Here is a 22,945-nt window from a genome sequence, read left to right as displayed (position 1 = left end):
TATGAGTTTCATGTTTATGTTTATATGATACGGCACATACGTGCCCTTTCCTATGTCTTGCGTTATTGTTTTGCACCTTTGCATACTGGAGGTCGTCTTTTTGCCTTTATGGGCATTGTACTGTGTTCCTGGGAGAGGATTTGATCGCGGAAGAGTCTTCGGCACCAACGGGACCTCCAAGGGTATGACCCAATCTTCAATTGCCGACAAAGGCGCACGGGCAATAGGATGGTCTTCTATGCCACGAAAAATACGATGTATGAAATTACACGAAGACCGAATCCGAGAGGATTACAGAAGAGTTTACTTTGCCAGTTTTTGCGTCTCTGAAACAAGGAAACTTGTTTTTAGGTACAAGATTAAGACGGAGAAACTAAAAAAGAATCATGAGTTACTGTTAGTTATGAAACAAACAAATCAAAACATTAAAAACATCAATATTCATCTCGACTTGCCAGTTTCTGTGTTCATGTATCCGTATATGAATGTTACCTTGCAATATAAAGACTCGCTTCCAATGCCGATCCCAAGCCTACGATTGAAACATTTACGGCAGTTCATCTGATGCTTCGAGGATTAACTAACAATCATTGAAATGGCAGTGGAGCGTGTCGTCAAGAGGCTCCATGTAGTAATTAGAAGCCCCTAATTTACAGGGGGACGGCTGACGCCACACGACCTGACACAGGTATGTACTAACCTGCTATTATTATCCGAGCACTCAGGTAGTTGACGTAGCCATTGGGTTGGAGTCCCCTCGGATCCATTCGCCACGGAGCTACCGAAACCACCACGTTTTCCATTTGGAGATTCAATGTTGTTAGACGATCAAGTGTCCACTGTCTCCTGAATCTTTCTTCCGCTTCTTTTGTCGATTCCTTCTTTCTTTCTATCCTCTTCCTTAGCTATATACTTGTTCTGTGTTCTGTCTGTGTCTTGTTGCTGTCTTGCTATCATTTCTACATCTCCTGCCATACCATCTGTCCTTAAATAGCCATCATGGCTGCGTTTGATCCCGCCGCGAGGAAGCGAGTCCTCCGCGTTATTGCTATCTCACTACTACTCGACTTGGTACGCGGCAACCCGGAATCACAAGATGCTTCACATGCTAACTGGCCCGATCTAGATATCTTTCACTTTTATCCTTCCCTTGTTCCCGCAGCTTCTCGAGTTCTACCGCGATCGCGAAGGCCAAGTTCCTCTTGACAAAGATGCGCCTCAGACACTCCTCCAACACGTTCTATCAGGCCTCCACCGATACAAGGCCTCGTTCTCCCGCCCGATCGAGTCGCGCCATGATATCGTTCTGCTAGGCGGAGCTCTCGGCTCCTTGTTCTCGTGCGTTCACCACAGGTCCCTGAATAGCCATTGAGTCGCAAACTGACAATCTTGCGTTATGTAGACTCCTTCAGGCCATCGCATCTCCCCTTATCGGCGCTCTCTCCGATCGATACGGCCGCCGTAAAGCTCTCCTGGCTTCCATGTGCGGTAACATCCTTTCTGTGCTGCTCTGGGTTGCTGCCGTCGATTTCCGAACCTTTATCGCCAGCCGAATCGTCGGTGGACTGTCGGAGGGCAATGTCCAGCTCGCAACCGCAATGGCTAGCGACATTTCGGACGAGTCATCTCGCGGCGCGACCATGGCATTGATCGGCGCGTGCTTCTCGATCGCTTTTACCTTTGGTCCCGGACTTGGCGCTTGGCTCAGCACTTTCTCGACTTTCACTGCGAACCCTTTTGCTGCGGCTGCAGGTTTCAGTTTGGCGTTGATTGTGACCGAGACAGTTTATCTGTACTTCAGTCTGCCCGAGACTTTGCCTTCGATGCGCGATACCGGAGCCAAGGGTGATGCGAAGAAGAAGGTTGCGCCCAAGAAGATTGAGAGGACCAACTCTCACTTCCTTTTGAACGCCATCCACTTCGTTTTCTTGCTGTTCTTCTCCGGTATGGAGAGCTCTCTGTCCTTCATGACCTATGAACTCTTTTCGTTCACCTCGGGCAAGAACGGACGACTATTGGGCTATGTCGGACTTGTGGCATCCATCCTTCAAGGCGGCGTTACACGACGTCTCCCACCCCTCATGTCCGTCCGAGTCGGAACACTCGCGTGCCTTGCGTCTTTTATCCTTCTGGGACGGGTTAACACCATTGGTGGCCTGTACCTCGCTGCGACATGTTTGGCAGTCACATCTGCCACGGTCGTCACTGGCTTGAACGCTCTGAGCAGCTTCGAGGCTCACGAGGACGAACGCGGTAACAAGCTTGGTATGCTACGAAGCTGGGGTCAGCTTGGTCGCGGCCTGGGCCCCATCCTGTTCACAAGTGTGTACTGGTGGGCCGGCCGGGAGGTCGCATACACTATGGGTGCCACAGGCATTGCGGTTGTCGCTGCAGCGGTGTTTGGTGGACTGAAGACACCAAAGGGAATGAACACCAAGGGCAAGAAGGTTGAGACCAAGGCTCAGTAGAGTATGTGTAGTTGATTTGCAAAGGGGATGCTGGAGATTTGTATATATAACGGAAATTGCGGTTAAGCTGGTCTTGACCTTTATATAGTACAACTGCCTATATACAACTGAACATTACATTTCGTTTTGCATGTCACTTCTACGTGTTTGTTGAATCTACTACGATGTGCTTGAATTAAAGCAACTTGACTCTGTACCGTAACCTACCAGTCGGCTTGCTGTTCTTCTCATTAATGAGACAACGAAATGCTGCGGGCAGAACGGGAGTCGCTTCGAGCCCCGTCTCGAACACCGAGCAATAGCGAGCAGGCATTGTCTCAAGAGTAGGAAGAAAAAAGGCAAAAAGGAGCAAAAGATACCCGTACCCGGATTTGCACCAGGATCCTTGGCTTACGCCCTATACTGTTATAGGAGGCCAACGAGTTGCTATTACTCTATACGGGCTTGCGAATCTCTTAACCACTCGACCACAGAGACCAGAGCTGGTTTACTGATTGTTGAGAGAGACAGTGTTGTTACAGTCTATATCCTGTTGGGTGGTTGTTTGCCAGTTGGTGGCGGCTGGCGGGATGCTGCAGAGTCACAGACGGGGGAGTGCAGGTCGGTAAATAGCGATTGGATAGCATGGGATAGCATGGGATAGCATGAGGAACAGTGACTTTCGTGAAGGTCACTGTACACTCATGCAGCTGCTATTGCTTGTAGGAATTGGTCCGTCGCTCGATGTTGTCGTTGAGCTCACATGCTGTAGTCTTGGTTGAAGTCGCAGATCGGGTCTGTCGTGAAACGCATAGCAAAGTTCGTCGGGCAGTAGCCAATGTCGTTTGGGAATCTCAATTGCTACTCTGTATCGGTGCTGTTCGATTGATTCGGCAAATTGCGACAATGGTAGACTGCGGCATGTCTACGGCCCTCGATTTAAACATCTGTGGGTAACACAGGTAAGGGGGCTCTGCACTTTATATGGCTTTTTGGGATGGCTCCGCTTGACCGCCAGGATAGGTCAAGCTCAACTTGAACGTGATAACGACCCTCAATTTCACAACTATTGGTCATGAACACGCACAGGCTTTCATAATAGATATACCGCCTTTGGATCAGCAAAAGCTTAGTTTGTGCAGGTCGGGTGAGGTCATGGAAGGTTGGTGTAAGTTCCAAGTTATTTTGCTACCCTAAAGAGGCATCGAGACTGAGTCTTTGGATGGTTCTCGACAAATTTTTACAATAGCGGTCTGAGAATACGAGTAAAGGACATAAAAAGTCTCATCAATGAATCATGAGACAATTTCATATGCCGCTCCCTCCACATAGAACTTCACGATATCTTCCGTGGAGTGCGAAAATCGACATGATATGGAAACGCCAAACTGACGGCGGAGCCGAAACGAACGAAGCATGCAGGAGAGACCATACCCATAGTGGACAAACCCCTCGACAGTCTCTTGTCTGCAGACATTCTTTCTCCATAATGGTAATGTGACAACAAAGAAAAACATCAAGAATGGAGACGAAAGAGGAGTATAGCCGCCGTGAATATGCGCCCAGTTTCAAAGCCAAGAGATTGATGATATGCATTGTTAGAGCTCCTCAACCTATCATTGCAGTTCCGGAGAAATCCTATGGCGGCAGTTATATGACATGTTCGAACCGAGTCTAACGGATGAAATGCATCGATTTTCACTGTCTGTTTTTACAATCTGGGAATTGCTACTGAATCAAGAGGCCAGGTGGCAGGGTGGCCAGTTTGTTGAATCCACCTAGGCACACCAAACAAAGAAAGCACTGAGGTGGCACTTGAAGCTGCATGAAATCGCAAAACCCTCACTTATCAGAGCCTCCACTGAAAGTTCAAACGAAGGTGAGCTGCAGCTAGGTACGCTTCGTGTAGGATCCACAGTGGCTGGACATGAGTTTTTTTGCCCCTCCTTCTACTGGGGTTATTTTCTGGTCTGGCGCGCGCTCTGTCTCTGGTTAGCATGGGCTTTGTTTTGCCTGGCTGGACCTGGACCGAACTCTTATGGAGGGGTTTGTAGACGAGGAGGGGGAGGGGCAGAAGACAAGCAAACAGCTGTTGCATGAGACATGACCAGAACGAAGGAATGCAACAATAAACGGAGATTACCATTAGTACATACCATCAGTCTATATGAGATTAGAGCGATGATTTGCAGTAAACATCCTACAATAGCAGACCACGGGTTTGTTCCTGATGTCATGGCAGATCTATTGACGGGTGCTTCCAATTTACCCCTCCAGCTTGGTAGGTAGGGACAAAGAAAATTTTTGATACGCGACAATCAACTTCCTATTTGACCACCTCACAGCGACAAAAGCATCCTGGCCAAGCCCAGATCTTCCGTGCACTGGTCGCGCAGCGGTGGTGGCAACCCACAGACGCTAAGAGTACCAGTGGAGCATGACGTTGATTCGTGCAGGGAATCTGAGCCAGAAACTGACTGCACCAGAGTGGAGGGGCAGTTTGAAGCTCCCCCTCCTTCGATCATCGATGGTGGCAGAGGTGGAAGACAATAGCACGGCCAACAAACAGAACCTCTGTCATTGTGGCCCCTTCTAAGCACATGACACATTCGCCGGGGGAATATAGAAATAAGATAACAGCAACAGAACAATGTAGTGACTCACGCCGGAGTTGCGCTGGGCTGTCAGACGTAGAATGAGGGGCAAGAAAAAAAGCATAATCCTCAGAAGCTGGCCGGGTTGGGCAGAAGAGTCCCACGACGTGGTGTAGCAGGCCTAAAAAGGCCCCAGACAATCTAGGACGGACGCGCGCATCCACCACACGTAAGGTAACCCACCGAGCCTCGACCGCTTGAGGTGCAAGCATCCATGATTGAATTTTCTTCAGGCCGAAAGTGAGAATTTTTTCTGTACTTTGGGCGGCGATGCCTGCGCACAACAAAGATTCGCAAAAAAAAAGAATTGCCCCGCATGTACCTGCTAACAGATGGGAAGTACCGCCACGGAGAGGTGCCATTTTTTGGACCACGATGGTCTCTGGTGGCAGATGGACATTGTTACGAGGTCGAGATAGAGATGATTGCACCTGTGACGAGAATCCTAGAGGCGCTATTGAATAGTTTGAGCACCGTAGCAGGCTATAGAACAGCTGTACTACTCCCAGCAGTTTGTTTGCGTGTCCGTCGAGGTCTATTGAAACAAGCGCATCCCCTTTGTCTGCGCAGCGTCAGTGCAGCTTCAGGTGCTGATATCAACCATGACAATCACGAACAGCGCCATGCCAGATTCTCGGCAAGTAGTATAACGAACCTCAGTGAGAGCTACAGTAGATAACTATCCCAAAGACTCCCTTTTCAGAGGCTTCCTCAATGAAAACTTCCTGATATCGTGTCCTCCCTCTGTTGAGCTTCTTCTGCCCCTCGTACCATTCCTCGACTCTGGCAGGCACTTGCTCACTCGCCGTCATTATGGTTTGAAGCTCAATCATTGGCCGGGTCAGACCCACCTGCCTTGCAAAAAAACTTCGACTCTGTTAGGGCTTCCCAAGTTGGTTGCCCCGCGCCGCCGCACTTGCCTCGCACCCCACCCCACCCCTCCTCCCTCCTGCTGGCCTTTTTAAATCTCCTTCTCCCACCACTTCCCTTTTAATTTTTCTTCCCTTCCCTCCTCGTCTCGCATACCCGGTTCAAGCATCCGATCTGCGAATCTGTACGTACGACCCTTCAGGGCTTTGTAGAAGGATATCATCAAGATCATTTGCTTCATTGCAACTATCCTGCTTGGTATTCATCGTCGCCTGTCGTCATCGCACCATCAGCTTCAGCAGCTAACCATCTCACAGCACGTTCATCACAAACGTACACACAAACCATCCACAACCGTCAAAATGGGTAAGGAGGAGAAGACTCACCTTAACGTCGTCGTCATCGGCCACGTCGACTCTGGCAAGTCGACCACTGTGAGTACCACCGCATCCCAACCCCGCCGACACTTGGCGGGGTAGTTTCAAATTTCCAATGTGCTGACATACTTTGATAGACCGGTCACTTGATCTACCAGTGCGGTGGTATCGACAAGCGAACCATCGAGAAGTTCGAGAAGGTTGGTCTCATTTTCCTCGATCGCGCGCCCTTTCCCTTTCGAAATATCATTCGAATCGCCCTCACACGACGACTCGATACGCGCCTGTTACCCCGCTCGAGGTCAAAAATTTTGCGGCTTTGTCGTAATTTTTTTCCCGGTGGGGCTCATACCCCGCCACTCGAGCGACAGGCGTCTGCCCTCTTCCCACAAACCATTCCCTGGGCGCTCATCATCACGTGTCAACCAGTCACTAACCACCTGTCAATAGGAAGCCGCCGAGCTCGGTAAGGGTTCCTTCAAGTACGCCTGGGTTCTTGACAAGCTCAAAGCCGAGCGTGAGCGTGGTATCACCATTGATATCGCCCTCTGGAAGTTCGAGACTCCTCGCTACTATGTCACCGTCATTGGTATGTTGTCACCACTGCTGTCATCACATTCTCATACTAACATGGCTATCAGACGCTCCCGGTCACCGTGATTTCATCAAGAACATGATCACTGGTACTTCCCAGGCCGATTGCGCCATTCTCATCATTGCCGCCGGTACTGGTGAGTTCGAGGCTGGTATCTCCAAGGATGGCCAGACCCGTGAGCACGCTCTCCTTGCCTACACCCTTGGTGTCAAGAACCTCATTGTTGCCATCAACAAGATGGACACCACCAAGTGGTCTGAGGCCCGTTACCAGGAGATCATCAAGGAGACCTCTTCTTTCATCAAGAAGGTCGGCTACAACCCCAAGGCTGTCGCTTTCGTCCCCATCTCCGGTTTCAACGGTGACAACATGCTTACTGCCTCCACCAACTGCCCCTGGTACAAGGGTTGGGAGCGTGAGATCAAGTCTGGCAAGCTCTCCGGAAAGACCCTCCTTGAGGCCATTGACTCCATCGAGCCCCCCAAGCGTCCCAACGACAAGCCCCTCCGACTTCCCCTCCAGGATGTCTACAAGATTGGCGGTATTGGAACGGTTCCTGTCGGCCGTATCGAGACTGGTATCATCAAGCCCGGTATGGTCGTTACCTTCGCTCCTTCCAACGTCACCACTGAAGTCAAGTCCGTTGAGATGCACCACGAGCAGCTCACTGAGGGACAGCCCGGTGACAACGTTGGTTTCAACGTGAAGAACGTTTCCGTCAAGGACATCCGACGTGGTAACGTCGCTGGTGACTCCAAGAACGACCCCCCCATGGGTGCCGCTTCTTTCACCGCCCAGGTCATCGTCCTCAACCACCCCGGTCAGGTCGGTGCTGGTTACGCTCCCGTCCTCGATTGCCACACTGCCCACATTGCCTGCAAGTTCGCCGAGATCCAGGAGAAGATCGACCGCCGAACCGGTAAGGCTACTGAGGCCGCCCCCAAGTTCATCAAGTCTGGTGACTCCGCCATCGTCAAGATGGTTCCCTCCAAGCCCATGTGTGTTGAGGCTTTCACCGACTACCCTCCTCTGGGTCGTTTCGCCGTCCGTGACATGCGACAGACCGTCGCCGTCGGTGTCATCAAGGCCGTCGAGAAGTCCACTGGCGCTGCTGGCAAGGTCACCAAGTCCGCTGCCAAGGCTGGTAAGAAATAAGCGCATTATTTCTGAAATGACAACCTTCGGTGGGATCTTACGACTCTGGTCTCACGCCCAAGGGCTGATGTACTCGCTTCTACGACGAAATGATCATGTTGGCATGAGCACTCGGCTTATGTCTGGGGGCACGAGATGAGGCGAAAATAAAAGCCTGGGATCTTGTGCAAATCAAAAATAGGAATAGAGAGTCTAGAAGTGATTCGTGCAATTTTTCTTGTTCCCTATGCTACCTGTGATGCACTGTGACTTGCAAGCAAATGAAGCTTTCGTGATGTGATCATGAACAATGTGCCCTGGTTCATGGACGGACCTCAATGGTGATGCTTGTAATTGGTGTTGGTGTCCCTCGATCCGTGCCCTTCAGTTGGCCAGTCTAATTTCCATACATACTGAGCATGTCTTTTTGACGATCGATCTTTGACGTTTGATGTCTTGGTAGTTTGTGTGGTCCATCATGTCAACCTCGAACCATGCTTAACATTCATTGTCTCTAAGTCTAACGATGGTATTGTTACATATAATACACGTGCTTTTTTATGTTATACAGAAAGATCATATCCTCCAGCCTACTCCATCTCTATAGTTGCAATAATGTTTCCAATCATACCCCCATAACGTTGACATGCATGCATGGTCGTGATGTTTTGCCCACTCCTCCGAGGGGCTGTTCCTACTCGTGAACCTTGTTCACTCATGAAACCTGTTGTACATCCACCTACGATCTCTTCTTGCCGCCTCTCTTGCCACCATTCCTGCTTCTTTCGGTGCTCTTCGACATCTTTGGTTGGCTCTCTGGTGGAGGAGTGTCGAAGAAGCCAGGAGTAGCATTTGGATCGGTGGTTCTGTTGTTGCTGGTCGCACGGGTGGCGAACTGGGCGAGGAATGGGTCTACCTCCTCTACTACCTTAGCCTTGGCCTTGTTGTTGCCCTTGCCCTTGGCCTTGGTCTTCTTCGCGGGCTGTTCCAGGTCAGGAACGGTATACTTGCGTGCTGTGATCTTGGCCTTGCGGGCTGCGCTTGGTTTCTTGTTGTCACTGGTCGCAGAGGATTCGATCTTGATTTCCTCAGCCCCGAAGAAGTTGTTCATTATCTCGGTACGAACTCTGTCACGCTCGGTCTCGGCGGCGCTCTTCTTGCTCTTTGTGGGTGCGGCCTTCTCAGTGGGCGAGGCGTTGGCAGCATCCTTGCTGGAGTCTTGGTTATCGGGCGCCCTGTCTTTGGTGGCATCTTCATCGGCAGGAACTTGCTTGACGCCCTCGGTCGTCCACTTCGGTATCTCGTCCTTGGTGGTGCCTGTGCTGACGATGGTTGCCTTATTGTTACGGCCCACCGCAGCTGCCCTGGACTTCAATGGAGCGTCGATTATAGCCATGAGTTCTTGTGTTAACTCGTCTTCGTTGGATACCTCCTCAACCCTAGGCGCCGGGTCTAGACTGGAATCATTCTTGGCCGCGAGTAACTTGCTGATGTCGTCGAGGATTGGTTCTCTCTTCAACTCCGAAGACGCCCATTGTCTATCAGATTTCGAAGTCGCAAGCGGCTTCGAGGATTCTTGTTTCTTGATAGCGCGTTCTTGTTTCGCAGTATCTTGGCGTTGCTTTCTCTCGCGTTCCACGGTCTTGGGCCGACCCTTTGCGTCAAATATGTCCTCAACAATGATGTCGTCGGTTAGCTCCTTCTCGGGCAAGTTATAGCTGTAGTCTTCCAACTGGCGGCTCTTGATAGACTTGTGGCCATCGTACCAAGAGAAGCATTTTCCAGTAGCCATATCCTCGACCAGTTGTAAAAAGCTTTGTCGTCTCTCAGGATGAAACTTGGCAGGACCACCGCCCGGAGGACCGGCCTCCAATGTAATCTCCTGACGTTGCCCGCCTTGCTGTCCCGCCTCGATGCTAGAGTAGCGCAATGTGTGGCCTCGCCATGGCATCTCCACGGTCTTATGAATCTCAATACCTCGGAAATCGTAAACAATATTCTTGCTCTTGCTGGTGCTCGAATCTGTGCGGCTCCCGCTCAACATGATTCCCGAGATATTGATAGTGGCTTGAGCGGGCGTTCGAAGCTTGCCTTCAGCCAAGTTGAATTGCGATGCCTTGAGGAACTTTTTCACGCCGCGGTTGAAGATGCTGAAAGTCTCCGACCTCTCGTGTTGAAGGCGGACGTCAACAGCTTCGGTTGGTAGCAACAAATCGTTCACGTGCCAGGTTACAAAAGACTCAGCAGTCATGTCATCAGGAAGGGAGAAATTTACAAAATCAGCGTCTGGCTTGACAGGTATTCTGATGCGAACTGCAGGCTCTTTGATCTCCTTCTGCGCATCGCTGCTTCGACCTCTCTTGCGCTCCTCACGAGGCACAAGGTTCATGATGATGGTTGTAATCTCGTTCAATGTATCGTCGTCTTCAGGTTTCAATGCGGAGAAGGCGGCGGGATGAGGAATGAATGGTAATAGAATGTGACGTTTGCGGGAGAGCAGTTTCATCGAATCGAGAGGCTCTGAGTGGAGGATATGACCAAACGTTGCTGTGGTCGTGTCTTTCCTGACGGGACCGGAAACGTCCCACTCGGGCAAATCTGCGGAAGCGGCCAGATTGAGGGGCGAGGGCTCTTTGGCTGACCAGGAAGACTTGGTGATGGGGTCAACAACCCTGAACCACCGACCAAGCTTGTCTCTCCACGACATGGCTCGAGTCTGTCTTTGAACCGAGACAAACTGACCACTGACTTCATCTTCCCCTTTCGAGGGAATACACTGAAGAACGTTGTGGGTGCCAGGGATCCTAAGGCCGACCATCAAGCGGAATACCATATCAGCGACATCTTCAGTCTCGGCAGGAGCTTCATCAGAGTCGGGCAACCAAGAAACCCGGTATTTCTAACGCTTGTTTAGTACGTGAATCCTCTTTCGGCGATTATATATCGTACCTCTTTTGTACCCTCCCTGACGCGCTTGATGGAAGTCTTGGTAAGGCGGCCAAGCTCTTTGAGTTCTGCAGGCTTCGGGCTGCTTGTACCAGGCGGGAGAAAAGGGGCTACATCGATGGTTCGAGAGCGCATATCTTGAAAGCACTGATCCATGTAGGCAAGGACGCCGTAAGTTGTCGACTTTCTCGCCGTGATATTGATTCGAGACCTTTCAATGGTCAAGGTCAACTTTTCATCTTCTCCTACCAGGAAGTCCCGTCTCAACACCCATAGCAGGCGTGATATGTTGTTCGGACCATCTGTAGTACCTGTCAGTAATTTACTCTTTGGCCGGATTTTGGGACAACACACATAAGAGAAAGGGGAAGATCTCAGGATCCATCCAAACGTATGCCTTTCCAAGATCGTTTTCGTATTCCATAGCCTCAATTCTCCACTTGTCGAAAACAATTTTCTGGGCAATTGCTGTCTTGTCTGTACCACGGACCCGAACCGAGTTGACCGACGCCCAAGGGACACTCCCTTCGATCCAAGTATAGTTCACGATCTCGCCTTCCTCCTGCTCTGGCACACGGTCGCGATGGTAGTCTTTCAATTGATTGATTGTAAAACCGCTGCAAAGAGACTCAACCAGAGTCCCTATATCTGTCAACCGGAGAATACGAGTGTCAGGGCGGAGCTCTTCAATGTTGGCGTTGATCTCCTCCACCTCAGGCTCGATGTTCACACTAGGATTCAGACTTTCCCAGTTAAAATTTTCCGGTGCAACCTCTTCTTCCTCCACCACGACGGGAGACCTTTCGATGCGTGTCTTGTTCGGGTTGTTGATAATAATGGCATCAGCTGGGAGCCCCAAGGAAGGAACACCGAGCGGTGCATCATGCATGAGACCGTCACGGAACCGTCGCTTTGGCCATGGTATGGTCCCTCGTACGCCCCTAGATAGCCCGTCGTCGAGGCCAGGTAGCTCGGATATGCCAAACTCGGACTCTGTTCTTGTCGACCTTGCACCCAGAAGCTCGTCCAGTTCAAAAACAGAATCCGATCGTTCAGAAGAAAGTTCGGGCAGATCAGGTAGCTCTGAAACGCCACCGCTCGGGTTGCCTGGCAAATGTGTTTTTGATTCTGCCTCATTTAATAGATCGTCCAGTTCATGATCAGAAGAATCTGATGACGGCTTGGAGGACAAGCCGGGCAAGTCAGACAGTTCAGAGAGGCCGTAGTCTGACTTTCCTGTCGAGGGTGACGCTTGGTCCAAGATACCATCGAGCTCGGTTTGTGCAGATCCAATTGGCTTCTCTTGGGAAGTTGTCGTTGATTCAAGGTTGATCTCGGTGGCGGGGTCGCTGTTGTTGGATTCAGTCGCATCTGTCGAAGGTATCGTTGTCGTTGATTCGTTTTCTCCTAGATTTCCTTCCGAGATGGTCTCCGATGTGTCTTTATTCGAAACAAAAGGTTCGACCTTGCTGTCCCCCAATGTTCCCAAGTCGGATGTATACAATCGTCGTCCGAGGCCTTCACGGACTGGATTCGTGCGGAAGCCCAATCCGGCGCTGCGCTGCGTTATCAGACCGAACCTGCATGCCAGGCTAATGCGCGGTACTCGGACCGCTCTAGAAATCATCGAGAAAGAAAATATTAATAATAACTCCCATCAAGGGAGCGGATTGCAACAATGCGATCAGGCCTGTTCAAGACTGAGAATTCGAGGCCCAAGGAAATTTTATCCGATAAGCGACTAAGCGATAAGCGGGAAGTGGTGCCCCGATAAGACTGGACGCGTCCAAGTGCGGTTCACCCGCGTATAGCCTTTGAACAAAGCAAACCATGTGAATTCACCCCTCAGTGTCTTTTAATCATTCTTATTGCAAATCCATTTGATTCATCCGATTGTGTCCGAGTAATTCCTCACATTCTATCAGAGTCTCCTTTTCCGTCATGCCTACACAACGGCGCCGTCGGCCTGTAAGTCCCCAGTGATTCACTTACTCACCTAGGAACGACCAAGCTAAGCCACCTCAGGTCGAGGCCGATGAATCAGAGGAAGATGTCCGCCCCAGACAAAGAAATAGAGTTGAATCCGAAGGCGAAGAGAACGAGCAAGAACCAAGCGACGCCGAAATGGACGGTGACAGATCTCAGCTGCAGAGCGCCGACGAACAACTAGCTAAGAAGCTGGTTCGCTATGCTTTATCCTGCGAATTCTCAAGAACCATCATCCGAAGAGATGGTATCAAGGAAAGAGGTAACATAAAACGCTCTCGGACGTTGGGTATAGGCTAATAAAGGCCTAGTCCTTGGAAACCAAGGTCGCTCTTTCAGGCGTATTTTTGACTTGGCGCAAAAGCAGCTGCGAGAGTTCTGGGGCATGGAGATACGAGAGCTGCCAGTTAGAGAAAAAGTCACCCTGCAGGAGAAGCGTCAAGGTATGTTGAATCTCCGCTAGACCTGGGATTCCCGCTAACGAAGCGTAGCCATGAAGAGCAACTCGCAGCCCAAGCTCGGTTCCGGTTCCTACATCCTCACCTCTATATTACCAGAAGCCTATCGCAGCGCTGTGATACTCGGACCTTCGAAGACGCCTAGCCCGGACGACGAGGCTACATATGCAGGTTTCTACACTCTGGTCATCACGTTGATCTCGCTCAGTGGCGGAGAACTAAGCGAGCAAAAGCTGAAGCGCCACCTCCTGCGAATGAATGCCGACCAAAACGTCTCGATGGACAAGACAGAGGTTATCCTCAAGAAAATGGAAAGACAAGGATACGTCATCAAAAGAGTTGAGCGGCCGCCTCTGGGCCAGGACGGTGAGCATACCATTACATGGCATGTTGGGCCACGCGGAAAGGAAGAAGTCGGGCTAGGCGGTGTGATGGGTATGACACGAGAAATCTATGGTGAGAGTTGGGACGAAGAAATGGAAAAGAAGCTGCGCGCAAGTCTGAATATCAGACAGCCGCGGCAAAACGACGATGATGAGGAGGCTGACGCGGAAGCGAGTCGAATGCAAGAATGAGGCCGAGGGAACGAGAAGCAAGGTCGACACTATGATACCCAATACAGCTCAGCGAATTATATTTGTATGCTTGGAAAGTATGAACGCGATCGTAAGGCGAGATGTCGCAGTATGTCTAAAAGTCCCCCTTCCACGGGGGTATCAATCCTTGACGCCGTCTAAAAATCCAAGCCAAACCAATTTCGAATCTTTTGCATGTCGTGCTTAGCATCGCTTATATCGTACATGTTCTAATCTTCGCGCGGAGGAGGAGGACCACAAGGTTGAACCATTTTCTGCGTCAAGCTGTTAGTTGTTGTTTGTCCATTAAGCCGCATTGTCTAGCATACCCTGATCATCTGAGCGCGGATCTTGGCGACGGGCTCGTTCTCAGCCAGAGCGATGTAGGAAAGAAGAGGTCGGTGGCCGGCGATGGAAGAGTATGTGTCGCGCTGGATGTTGGTACGAAATTCCCAGCTGGTTGTGTCTGGGTGACCAGTACCGATGTACTTTGCCTGAAGGCGCTCGAGCTCTTGTTGGGTTCTAAGTTTGTCGGCCTAATATTGTTAGAGATGAAGAGTAACATAGTGAGATTGAGTGATTTATACCATTGTTAAATGATTTTTTGTATATCTTGGAGGTGATTGTGAAATTGGTTGCGCCGAGATCACGAAATGATGAAAGTTGATGCGACTGTTGGACTACCTGATAAGATTAGCTACTTAAAAAGTGGGACCTCGTTATATGCATAAGAGAGGTGACAGAACAAAACAAAACAAAGACAATCACACGGTCGATATGCTTGAATACAGAGGGGAAAAAATGAGTTTTGTTTTTGAGCTGTTATTGTGACTTAGGTATGCTTATAGTTTAAAGAAAATGAGTGTGTTGGAAGGATGCTTGTTTGTGATATGACTTCGTTACGGTATGGATGCAGTGTAAGTACGGACAACAAGGGACACACAGTCTTCCATACAAAGAGGCGCCATGCCATACCGTGTAATTCTAATCCACCATTGAAACTGAGAAATACCTACACATCGCAAAAAACTGTTTATTGTATTCTTGGGAAGATGATTCAACCCATCAAACCTGCCACTGACGCTGTTATATTTCAACAAACTTGGGTAGGAGCATTCTGGTCGCCTAAACCTCGGTGAAACCGGACCGGTCGAGATCCTCAAGACTTGAGGTCCTTCACCCCCTGCTTCTCATCTCATCATAACAATAGACAAACGACAAAGACAAACAAGTGAGATAGATCTTATATATCTGCACTAATATTTTCTTGGACCGACACTTGTATCTTTGTGGTGCTCACGACTCAAGCCACCCCCCACAGTTCCATCTCTTACCAACCCCCTGACTTAAACATCATCGCATCACGATTATTCTTGGACTAAGAACATTCACTTACTAACAAGTTCGAATTAAAAATCGAGGCCCACGTTACATGACATGGGCGGAAACGGGAGATTTGCTCTGCCCGAGCACTGGACAGAGCTCAGCGCCGCCAGGATCCACAGACAACAATGCGCCGGCGAGGTGGACACCATAAAGAAAGCATGTCTAGAAGAGTGTGGAAAACGAAGCGTGGTGGGCTGTGAAAAATGCTTCCCCAAAGTTCTCGACAGAATGCGCGCCCGCTACTGCGACGCCGAGGGCAGGGAGTGGTTCTCACAGCGAAGAGCGTTCCTTAATGAGCTTGACGTTCTATTCACCGACATCAAAGACCACAAGAAAATGGACCTAAAGATGATCGAGGACAGTATCGCATCGGAAAAGGAAGCGTGGTATCGTTGGGTGCTGCGCATGTACCCGCGATTCCTCTCGACAGGAGGCAGTGGGGCAGACCCCGATGAGCTGAGAGCAATGCTGGACGACCCTGTTAAGAGACGGGAAGAACTCATTGAAAGGATCTGGGAGGGTGTCGGAAAACCAGCTAACTGGGAGGCCGATGTGGATTCGCTGACTGAGAAGATTGCAACTGTCAGGAATGATGCAGCGGCTTTGAAGCAGCTCTACATCACTTTCTTCTTCAAGGATTCAAAAACAGGAGAAGTTGTAGAGAATGCACAGCCATACCTGGAAGCATACGAGACAAGCGACACCATGTCGATTGAGCAAGTCATCGACCGCATCGCCCAAGACCTCAAAGCGAGCCTCACGACGGAACCGCAACGCGATACCCACAGGAGTCGTCTTGATGAATTGCGCAGAGCCAAGATGGCGTTTGAGCAGAACAGGCTGCAGAATAAGAGTCGAGCTCAAGCAAGCCAAACGCCAGCCATATCTGATTACTTGTACGATCTACCGCCATGTTCTGTTTGTGCGAAGCCGATGGACCCTAAGAATGTCCTTTCATGTCCACTTTGCCAAGCACTTGTCCAACTCGGTGGCCGACAAAAGATGACGGTTTACTGCTCGGATGAATGTTTAGACAAGGGCTTTGTAAGTGTTGATGCGGGTTTATTTAGATGAGAGGCTAACTTTGTTAGAACGACCATGTTGATAGGGAGCACGACTGCGAGGCGGGGGATAGATGTGCGCAATACGACTACGAAGACATAGAGATGGGAGAAGACGCAACATCCAAGGCTGTGGTTTGCAAGGACTGCATCGACCAGTGCGACATTCGAGAGCAAGGGTCGGTGGAGGGTGATGGAAAAGCTGCAGTATATTGCTCAATAGAATGCGCAAAGCCGAATATTGGGAGACACAGAGAAAGCAAGCACATGACATCAGCTGCTGGTTATGAGGTTAGCAACCTTGCGCTGCCACTCTGGGAGACAGCCGAAAAGATATTGAAGGAGGGGAACCCGGGGTTGAAGTTCTCGCTGGTCGAGTGAGACTGTTTTTTGTACTACTAGGTAGTAGTTAAGTCGAGCCGAGGAGGGCGATATATCTCGCCCAAGACGAGCTCAGTCTTGTATGAGAGGTTGGACCTCAACGTATTAATTGCATCACCAGTATTTTATACGAAAATCACTTGGCTCTGAAGAATACGTGCTCTATGATGTGACTAGGTAAGTTTTATGCATACATGCATGTATGTATGTTGCACATATCTTGGACGTGGCTGACAGAAGAAGACACTCAACATGGTTGGTGGGTCGTAAGATCCGAGGGTCGTCGGCGATTGAGGATTCGGCTTCTCATTACACCGGAGACTTGACGATTGAATCTCATTCTCAAGCCAACATTCCTGTCTCTTTCTAACACTTAATCAATCAACCTCTCAGCCGATACTTGCCACGTTTGTATATAGGCCAATCAATTTGTCGAATTGATCCATTTGTCTTATACTCATAAATACAACACAAACACTGCAAATGGCAAGCGAACCATCACCAATCGAATCATGTCCCGCGCGCAAGAGAATCTCTACAGCCTGCGAGGCATGTCGCGCAGCAAAGATTAAATGCCAACCAAGTGAACAACCCGGAGTCTGTCGCAAGTAAGAACTTTTCACCAAAACCACATCCAACCAATCGATCTAACAAAGGCGTGGTGATAAAGATGCTTGGAGTCAAAGAAGGAATGCATATCACGAATGGGACCTCGAACAAGAAGACGAAGGACTAAACAGTAGGATACATCCAATCTGTCACATGGAAGAAACTCATTCGACTGACATTATCTCGTAGCGCTATAGAAACCCATGAACCACCTGCACCACCTCCCCCAGCACCCTCAAAGACTTTCACTATTGACTTTGAAGTTTCTACCCAAACAGAAGTAGATGACAACTTTGACAACCTGCGCGACACTCATGCTCAATTCATGGACTCGATGTTCCCTTTGGATGGCGATACAGATCTCGGTAGTCTTGAGGACTCACCTCTCACTGGCTTTCCTACGCCTTCGTCGTCTCATACGCATTCGATACAGTCTCTACATGCAAAACCTCAATTCAACCTCGATTCGGCCGAGTCATTGCTGGCTTCATTTAGAAGAATGCTAGTCCATTACCCTTGTATTGTGTTAATGCCAGAAGAGACAGTGGCAAGTCTTGCTGCAACGAAGCCTTTTGTTCTGTTGGCTATTTTGGCTGCTGCTTCTGGGTCGCGGACTTTACAAGGACACACTCTCTATGATGAAGAGTTCCGTAAAGTTCTGGGCCTCAAGTTTGTCGCCGGTGGTGAGAGGAGTATGAACTTGCTACAAGGCATCTTGATATACTGCGCTTGGTGTGTCTGCTTCTGCCATATCTGTCGCCTGGCATTGTTAACATTTGCAGGTATCCATTCCATCTCAGACCAAAGAACAGACAAGCTTTCCAATATTATCGCATGGCCGGCGATCTCATAACTGATCTCGAACTCGACCAAGAACCAGCCCATCTTGGTGATATAATCCCTGGGGAAATGAGCAGTGCGCAGCTCGACCGGCCACGGGTGTATCTGGCATACTACTACGCCGTGTCAAAGTATGTCCTCCAAGAAACGCACCGGGGCCAGATCACTCACAGATCCGACAGCTTCATGTACATGTTCAAGAAGAAGGACCTGATTCCCGCGTGGACAACCTGGGCAGATGCTTGCTGTAACATTTTGCAACGACATGCCGAGGTTGATGGAGATGTTTCGTTGAGTTATCTCGCCAGGCTGGCGAACATGACTAATACCGCGAATAATTCTATACGCGACAATGATCCTCAGGTGAATCAGCAGGTTCAGCTCGTGCTGCTTGGGCTGGAGACCCAGCATAGAGAGATGAAGGAAGTTATGGTGCCGCATCTTTCGCGCTCTGGTGAGCTATATCCCATCTGCAATATGTATCCTCTTCTAATAGTATCCAGCACCCGTGAAACTTGCTTCTCTATTCTTTGAAATCTTTCTCCAAGGTGGTCCCATATTCTACCTCACACGCATCAACACAAAAAGGCCTAGCTTCGTCGACCCATCGCCAACCCGCCTCGTTCGCTGCGTGAACAACATCCGCACTCTCTTTGACCACCTCATGAACCTCGATAACTTTACGTGTTTCACCAGCGTTGACTGGACAAAGTTCATTCTATGTGTCATCCTCGCAGTCTGTCTCTCATTCCCCATCGCTGACGTTCCAGACTGGGACCATGCATGGGCACGCTCACAGCTACGTTTCGACGAGTTTCTCGAAACTATGACTGAGGGCCCTGAAGACCTCACACCGGCGAGTAAGCGTGTGGATATTCTTTCTGCGAGCCGCGTTATCCTGCAAGTACTCAAGACGAAATACAACCGACGTGTCGCCATACTTACAGCACCAGTTTTGAACGAGCCTCTGGGACATCAAGGGTGTCCCATGTTTGATAAAGACATGCAACCTTACTTAACAGCGTGGGACGCGGGCTTTGACGCCCAATCTGTACTCCCCACACCGAATATCAACACCGAAGGACAACAGCCCATGTATCATGACCTCTGGGCGACCATGACTATGAGCTGGGCGAATGATGCTGACACAATGGGGTCTTGAGGTTTCAGAACAGCATCTTATCTTTTGTATAACTGTGCACTAATAAATGCATGTCTCGCGAAGTGTAACTTAAGGAGGCGGCGTTGTACTTGGGGTTGAAAGTGAAAGTCTATTGCATCGTCTCTCGATAAACATGTGATAGAAGCCTCTCTGACGCACATATTGCTATTATATCATTTCAGATTATTGACAACTTTTGCTGTTTGCTTGATCCCTGAGTTGATCAAATGCAGTGTATTCCTAAATAGTATAGCTACCATAGAATATGATCCCAAATCTGTCATCTGCATGCATGGCCACCCCCTCGGACTTTGTTGTATATGTGTGCCAACAGGTTATCTGATCCATGATCTTAGTTGACCTGCCAGCTGCAGCAATGGATCTAATCCTTGCCATCATCTATCAACTCACCGGACCTGTTCCCCGTACCCAAGAGTAGTCCAATAGCCTCTTCCCACACGATCCATTCATCTTCTGCACTCGACTCTTTTCAGAAATCTCTCAATTTCCCACCCCCTGTCGTCGCATCCAACGCCCCTCCATTGCTACCCAGCTACTCGGCTATTCCCACATGACAACCCTTCATGTCACACAGCAGATTCAATCCCCCTGGCTCGTGGTTTCAAGATTTCGCGCCCGTCCCGTCCACCCGCCCCCGTCCAAGGGCTCGGCCCGCCGACCTGGGTAAGCTACCTCCCTTTCTCTGCCTCGACCTACTTACCCTACCCTACCTTGGCAGAGCGTAGCAGTGAGTGTAACGGTAACCCTCCATCAACACAAAGGCAGATGCATATCGGTAAACACACTCTCTTGATACTCTCCCGTCACCGGTTACCGAGTGTGCAAAGAGACGCAGAAGTGTGCGTGACACAAGCACGAGCTCATGCGTGCCCTACATACACGACGAATACCAACTGCATGCATGCAAAACACTATATATAATAGCTGCGTAGACAAGCACAGCACAGCGCAGCACAGCACAGCACCGCACAAGCGCCTCGGCTCAAGATTGAAGCGCCGACTGTACTTTAGCTTGCATAATCAGGAAGTCAAGCCACATGGATACAACCCTACCTTGTCAGCATTCTGCTATCGTCCCTACGTGGATGTTTCGTAGCCATTGGTTAAATAGCCGGGCTCATCGAGATGGATAAACCTCACCGGTGATGTTGGCCGATACTCAAATGATCAAGAGTCTAGGACTCTGCGCATGATATAGACGAGGTGCATGCATCCATGTTTCTTCTCGCTGGCGAGGATATCATCGGCTTCAAACTTGAATGCCAGTCTACCCCCGGTGGGTAGTTACAATGCCAAGCTGACAGGACATGCCCAGTGGATGAGAAACTACAATGCAAACGCCGACAGACTTTAGAACTTTATTCATGCAGGTATCGACTCTGCATAACATTGTCTGAGCTCTTTATTGGACAGTACGATGCGGCTCAGCACCCAACGGCTCAGTCTACACCTGCTTTAGATCGATTACTTGGTGAAAGCTGCCGAGTATAGCACAAGTCGCTATGAAACCATAAACAATATGCGTCATGTTATAATCCAGGCCAGGTTAAAAACAAAAACTTGCATGCATGTATTTCTTCTCTATTCGTTAATAATTCGAGCCTGTAACCAGAACAACAAGACAAAGAGCCGCCACAGTAGTAACTGCCATAGCATCTTGTGTAATCCGCCGCCAGCCAGAGCAAGCCAAGACCATTTTACCACATCTCGCTGATCTTAGCATGTATGCCGAATGACCCTTTGGAACCATTTCGGCAGTGCCAGATGGAAAGAAAATAAAATCAACAAACAAATCAACAAACAAGCAAACAATAAGATGTCGCGTTCTCATGCATCTTACCGAGCGCTGCCCTAGTGGATATATCGCTGCCAGAACCTTTCCCATTCAATAATATCCCATCCAATGCAATGCAATCCCTTTCCGTTCGAATGTGAGTAACACCATGACAAGAACCGACACAGTGTTAGGCCCGAGCAAAAACCTTTGCCTCGTGTCCATACTCTTGGCCAGACATGTTTGGCATCTTGAAAAGAGATAAACCATCAGACGCCAGCTTCCGTTTTGAATGATTGAAAAAAAGGAACTCCGCCATCGTGCATAAGCGATATGTTGGATCGCCCGTTAATGGTATCTTGGTATGCATGCGTATGAACCCTCGTCTTCGTCAAGTCGTTCAATCCTATGCTCCAATCCTCCCGAATGCAAAATGTAACGCGGGGCGACCGCTTCAATATCTTCCGTGCTCCGGCATTCCCTGCCTTTCCAGAATTTCCCAAATAAACTCCCAGCTCTGAGAATAACTCAATGAATTCGAACAACTCGCGTTCCCTGAAAACCCCCGTCTTTTTGTGTCAAAAGACGTTTTATCCTGTCGTGCTCCGTCCTCAGCCTAGCACCCCGTATCGCAAAAGACGACAAATCGTTTGGGTATATTTTTCTCTTCTTCTTTTTCTCTTCGTAATTCGGCGAGGCCATAAATCGTGAACCAGCAAAGAACATTGACAACAACAAGCTTGAAAATATTCGGCCAAGTCCAGGTCGGGAGTAGTCTGCCGGCTTGAGGTACCTGTGTCCAAGACTGAGATGTAGGCGAATGACTACCGGCCTAGCCCTCTGGGAAGACAAGGCAGAGGAGCTCCCGGTTGCTGAGAGCTGCATATGCGCTCTGTTGAAAGGGTGACAAAGTCACCGTGAAGTCTGGAGAGCCTCGGCCGAAAGGGGAGGTTGGAAACAAAACTAAAATAACTCCGTGTATATAAGTGATGCAAATGTAGATGTGTCCAGGAAAAGGGGAATCATAGGAAAATAACAACCGGGTGTCGCAATAATGTAAAATAAAATAAAAATAGCAGAGGAAAACGAAAACGAAACAAGCCTGGTTCAGGTCTGCATCAAACTGCCGTGCTTACCACCAAGCACAGAAAAGACGAATGCTGTCAAAGGTGCCATCACCGTATTTCAAGGGCCTCATTTCCCAAACATGTAATTGTTGTAGCGAGGATTGTTGTTTCCAGAAAACATAGGCCTTCTTCTTCTGGAGTCATTGTGTTCACTGTACGCTGGTGTATTCCAGCCGTAGCTTGCAACGGAATCCAGTGCGCCGTTACTGTGGCCTGGGTTCATGTAGGGATAAGAGCGGCCAGTTCCGAGCCCTGGGGGCGCAGAAAGTCCAGGAGGTGGTCTGTTTGCCGACCCGAAACCACTCGTGGAGCCTGACATGTGTGCATGTCCACCCATCGCGTTGGAATTGTTGTGTGAAGGGGTCTGGCCAGACCGGACACCGAGCGGGTTTTTAGAGAAGCTGAGACGAATTCCGCCTTTCGTGCTGTTGTGCAACGGCGTCCCCGTAGAAGTCGCTGAGCGCCTTTGTAGCACACGAGACGTCGTCGAATTCGACACAACACATGGGCCCGTTTTGTTTGGTTCGGAAACAGAGGCGTTT

The 22,945-nt window shown here is 49.6% G+C and overlaps 8 protein-coding genes and 1 non-coding gene across 9 annotated transcripts; 5 read left to right on the top strand and 4 right to left on the bottom strand.

Moving 5' to 3' along the window:
• The first annotated feature begins 838 nt into the window (after positions 1-838).
• Positions 839-2,560, top strand: FGSG_08810 (uncharacterized protein). The gene is made up of 3 exons (XM_011321608.1): positions 839-1,071; positions 1,127-1,338; positions 1,403-2,560. The coding sequence occupies exons 1-3, from the start codon at positions 1,000-1,002 to the stop codon at positions 2,466-2,468; spliced, it is 1,350 nt and encodes a 449-aa protein (XP_011319910.1). The 5' UTR covers positions 839-999; the 3' UTR covers positions 2,469-2,560.
• Positions 2,561-2,824: 264 nt separating this feature from the next.
• On the bottom strand, positions 2,825-2,912 carry FGSG_20695. The gene has a single exon. It is a non-coding gene; the product is annotated as a tRNA-Arg (tRNA).
• A 3,193-nt stretch (positions 2,913-6,105) lies between these two features.
• Positions 6,106-8,324, top strand: FGSG_08811 (elongation factor 1-alpha). The gene is made up of 5 exons (XM_011321607.1): positions 6,106-6,155; positions 6,289-6,405; positions 6,486-6,548; positions 6,799-6,937; positions 6,990-8,324. The coding sequence occupies exons 2-5, from the start codon at positions 6,334-6,336 to the stop codon at positions 8,096-8,098; spliced, it is 1,383 nt and encodes a 460-aa protein (XP_011319909.1). The 5' UTR covers positions 6,106-6,155; positions 6,289-6,333; the 3' UTR covers positions 8,099-8,324.
• A 492-nt stretch (positions 8,325-8,816) lies between these two features.
• On the bottom strand, positions 8,817-11,912 carry FGSG_08812 (uncharacterized protein; the record flags this gene model as incomplete). Its single annotated transcript, XM_011321606.1, has 3 exons — positions 8,817-10,976; positions 11,027-11,325; positions 11,378-11,912. 3 exons carry the CDS (start codon positions 11,910-11,912, stop codon positions 8,817-8,819), a joined length of 2,994 nt encoding a protein of 997 aa, XP_011319908.1.
• A 1,052-nt stretch (positions 11,913-12,964) lies between these two features.
• Positions 12,965-14,042, top strand: FGSG_08813 (uncharacterized protein; the record flags this gene model as incomplete). The annotated part of the gene is made up of 4 exons (XM_011321605.1): positions 12,965-12,991; positions 13,049-13,271; positions 13,321-13,452; positions 13,501-14,042. The coding sequence occupies 4 exons, from the start codon at positions 12,965-12,967 to the stop codon at positions 14,040-14,042; spliced, it is 924 nt and encodes a 307-aa protein (XP_011319907.1).
• A 230-nt stretch (positions 14,043-14,272) lies between these two features.
• FGSG_08814 (splicing factor 3B subunit 5) lies at positions 14,273-14,632 on the bottom strand (the record flags this gene model as incomplete). Its single annotated transcript, XM_011321604.1, has 3 exons — positions 14,273-14,317; positions 14,372-14,578; positions 14,630-14,632. 3 exons carry the CDS (start codon positions 14,630-14,632, stop codon positions 14,273-14,275), a joined length of 255 nt encoding a protein of 84 aa, XP_011319906.1.
• Positions 14,633-15,479: 847 nt separating this feature from the next.
• FGSG_13294 (uncharacterized protein) lies at positions 15,480-16,870 on the top strand (the record flags this gene model as incomplete). Its single annotated transcript, XM_011321603.1, has 2 exons — positions 15,480-16,472; positions 16,520-16,870. 2 exons carry the CDS (start codon positions 15,480-15,482, stop codon positions 16,868-16,870), a joined length of 1,344 nt encoding a protein of 447 aa, XP_011319905.1.
• A 483-nt stretch (positions 16,871-17,353) lies between these two features.
• Positions 17,354-19,481, top strand: FGSG_13293 (uncharacterized protein; the record flags this gene model as incomplete). The annotated part of the gene is made up of 4 exons (XM_011321602.1): positions 17,354-17,478; positions 17,669-18,211; positions 18,262-18,773; positions 18,823-19,481. 4 exons carry the CDS (start codon positions 17,354-17,356, stop codon positions 19,479-19,481), a joined length of 1,839 nt encoding a protein of 612 aa, XP_011319904.1.
• A 2,989-nt stretch (positions 19,482-22,470) lies between these two features.
• FGSG_13292 (uncharacterized protein) lies at positions 22,471-22,909 on the bottom strand (the record flags this gene model as incomplete). Its single annotated transcript, XM_011321601.1, has 1 exon — positions 22,471-22,909. The coding sequence occupies exon 1, from the start codon at positions 22,837-22,839 to the stop codon at positions 22,471-22,473; it is 369 nt and encodes a 122-aa protein (XP_011319903.1). The 5' UTR covers positions 22,840-22,909.
• Positions 22,910-22,945: the final 36 nt, after the last annotated feature.

This window comes from Fusarium graminearum, chromosome 2, assembly GCF_000240135.3.
Source record: "Fusarium graminearum PH-1 chromosome 2, whole genome shotgun sequence".
NCBI classification, from domain to species: Eukaryota; Fungi; Ascomycota; class Sordariomycetes; order Hypocreales; family Nectriaceae; genus Fusarium; species Fusarium graminearum.
The sequence above is the reverse complement of the archived record's forward strand: the minus strand, read 5'-3'. Positions and strand labels throughout refer to the sequence as shown.